Here is a 2,356-nt window from a genome sequence, read left to right on the forward strand (position 1 = left end):
ATGGGAAAGAATAAAAAGCTTCCGTCGCGAGTAGCTAAAGCCTCTCAATTACTGCCACTTTCAGACAATAACGCGGTCGATTTAAGTCGGGATAAGAAGCAGGAATGCATGTCACAAAGTTTTGGATCGCAAGTGGATGCATTGGCGCAGTTGCTGCTAGACGCTAATGCACCTGCTGTCGGTGTAAATGCAAGCGGCGGAGTAACTGTCTGGAACAAACGCGTGGCTGATATTACAGGCTTTTCCGCAGAACGCGTACTAGGTCGCCCCATTTCCGATTTTGTTTATGGTGCTCAGCGCAAGAGTGAGGTTATGACCGTCATTTTTGCCTGCATCACCGATAGGCGTTCAGTGCTGGAATTGCGTATTCCACTACTTACTACGACGGGGAGAAGTGCAGAGGTACTGACGAATATGACGCCACTTCTGGCCAAGGACGGTACCTGCGCTGGCGTCTACGGCGTTGGCCAGGACGTGACAGAATGGACAATTCAGGAGAAGCAATATGCCACAGTCATGATGCAGGCCAATGCACCCATCATCGAGTTGGATAAGGAGGGAAATATCACCGTATGGAATTCCAAGACGGAGTCCATGACGGGGTATGCAAGTATGGATATGGTAGGCGAACCGCTACTACCCGTCGTAGACGAGAGCTTCAGAAAAATTGTTTCGGAAAAGATAGAGCAAGCATTAACGGGCATCGCAGGTGCAGATTTTGAGTTGCCATTGGTGACAGCAAGAGGATCGAGAGTAGAGATCGTGTTGTGTTTGACACCACGATTTGATGCTTTGGGATCAGTCGTGGGAGTTGTCGCCATTGGACAAGATGTGACGGAGCGAAATACAAAAGAGATGGAGTATAGGAAGCTTATTGAGACGGCTAACGCACCAATCTTTGGCGTGGATACGCGAGGACGCGTAGTAATATTTAACACCAAGGCATCGCACATCAGTGAATACTCGCCTGATGAAGTTATGGGTGTAGATCTCGTGGATACATTGATATCCGAAGAGTTCAGGCCTGCAGTTGCTGCTGTCTTTCAGAGTGCATTTAAGGGTACCGAAACCGCGAATTTTGAATTTCCGTTGATTACGAAGACAGGCCGAAAAGTAGAAATTTTGCTGAATGCTACTCCGCGCTACGATCATACAGGGCAGCTTGTTGGTGTCGTCGGGATTGGGCAGGATATAACGGACCGGATAATTCAAGAGAAAGAGTATAGCCGGTTGATTGATACTGCCAATGCTCCAATTTTTGGCGTTGACTGCAATTGCGAAGTAATTATCTGGAACAAAAAGGCTGCAGCTATCACAGATTACTCGAACGAAGACACGATTGGCCAGAAAATCTTCACATTTATATCTGAAGACTATCGTGATGCGGTTGGCAAGGTTTTGTCAAAGGCTATGGAGGGTGAAGGGACAGCGAATTTTGATTTCCCACTTATCACGAAAAGTGGTCGACGATTGGATATTCTACTAAACGCAACACCAAAATACGACCATTTTGGCAACATTTGTGGTGCGGTAGGAATTGGTCAAGACATTACAGATAGACGCGCTCAAGAGCAAGAGTACACTCGACTTATAGATACAGCAAATGCACCGATTTTTGGAGTGGATGAGAACGGGTGTGTTAACATATGGAACCGAAAAGCTGCCGATACGACACAATATTCAAATGAAGAGGTACTTGGGGTCAACTTAGTTGATAACTTTATTCCGGACGATTTTCAGGAGGCAGTATGGACAGTGTTTTCTCAAGCGTTAAGAGGGCAAGAGACAGCAAATTTTGAATTTCCGCTCATTACCAAGGACGGCCGTCGTGTAGAGATTTTGTTGAACGCCACTCCGCGTTACAATGAGAAGGGTGTAGTAATTGGCGTTGTTGGTATTGGTCAGGACATTACTGTACGCATGGCACAAGAGAAGGAAACAAATAGACTGATTCATTCGGCAAACGCCCCAATATTTGGCGTAGACCAGTTCGGTCGTGTCAACAATTGGAATTTAAAAGTGGCAGAGATTACTCAGTATTCATCCAAAGAGGTAATGGGAAAAGACCTGGTGCATGGGTTTGTGGCGGACGATCATCGCGAATCAGTAGGAAAGCTGCTGCAGAAGGCTCTCCATGGAGAACAGACTGGTAACTTTGATTTTCCTCTCATCACTAAAACTGGTCGACGAGTCGAAATTCTACTGAATGCTACCCCCAGGTATGACGAGTTGGGGCAGATCTTCGGCGTTACTGGCATTGGCCAAGACATTACGGAGCGTATTGCCCAGGAACAGGAATATATCCGCTTGATCGATACTGCCAATGCTCCGATTTTTGGTGTCGATTCTGACGGCC

The 2,356-nt window shown here is 46.7% G+C and overlaps 1 protein-coding gene across 1 annotated transcript; it reads left to right on the top strand.

Moving 5' to 3' along the window:
• PHALS_02508 (histidine kinase a two component receptor) lies at positions 1 to 2,311 on the top strand (the record flags this gene model as incomplete). Its single annotated transcript, XM_024720479.1, has 2 exons — positions 1 to 2,149; positions 2,220 to 2,311. The coding sequence occupies 2 exons, from the start codon at positions 1 to 3 to the stop codon at positions 2,309 to 2,311; spliced, it is 2,241 nt and encodes a 746-aa protein (XP_024572777.1).
• Between the last annotated feature and the right edge of the window lie 45 nt (positions 2,312 to 2,356).

This window comes from Plasmopara halstedii (assembly GCF_900000015.1).
Source record: "Plasmopara halstedii genome assembly, contig: Scaffold_202, whole genome shotgun sequence".
Lineage (NCBI taxonomy): Eukaryota > Oomycota > Peronosporomycetes > Peronosporales > Peronosporaceae > Plasmopara > Plasmopara halstedii.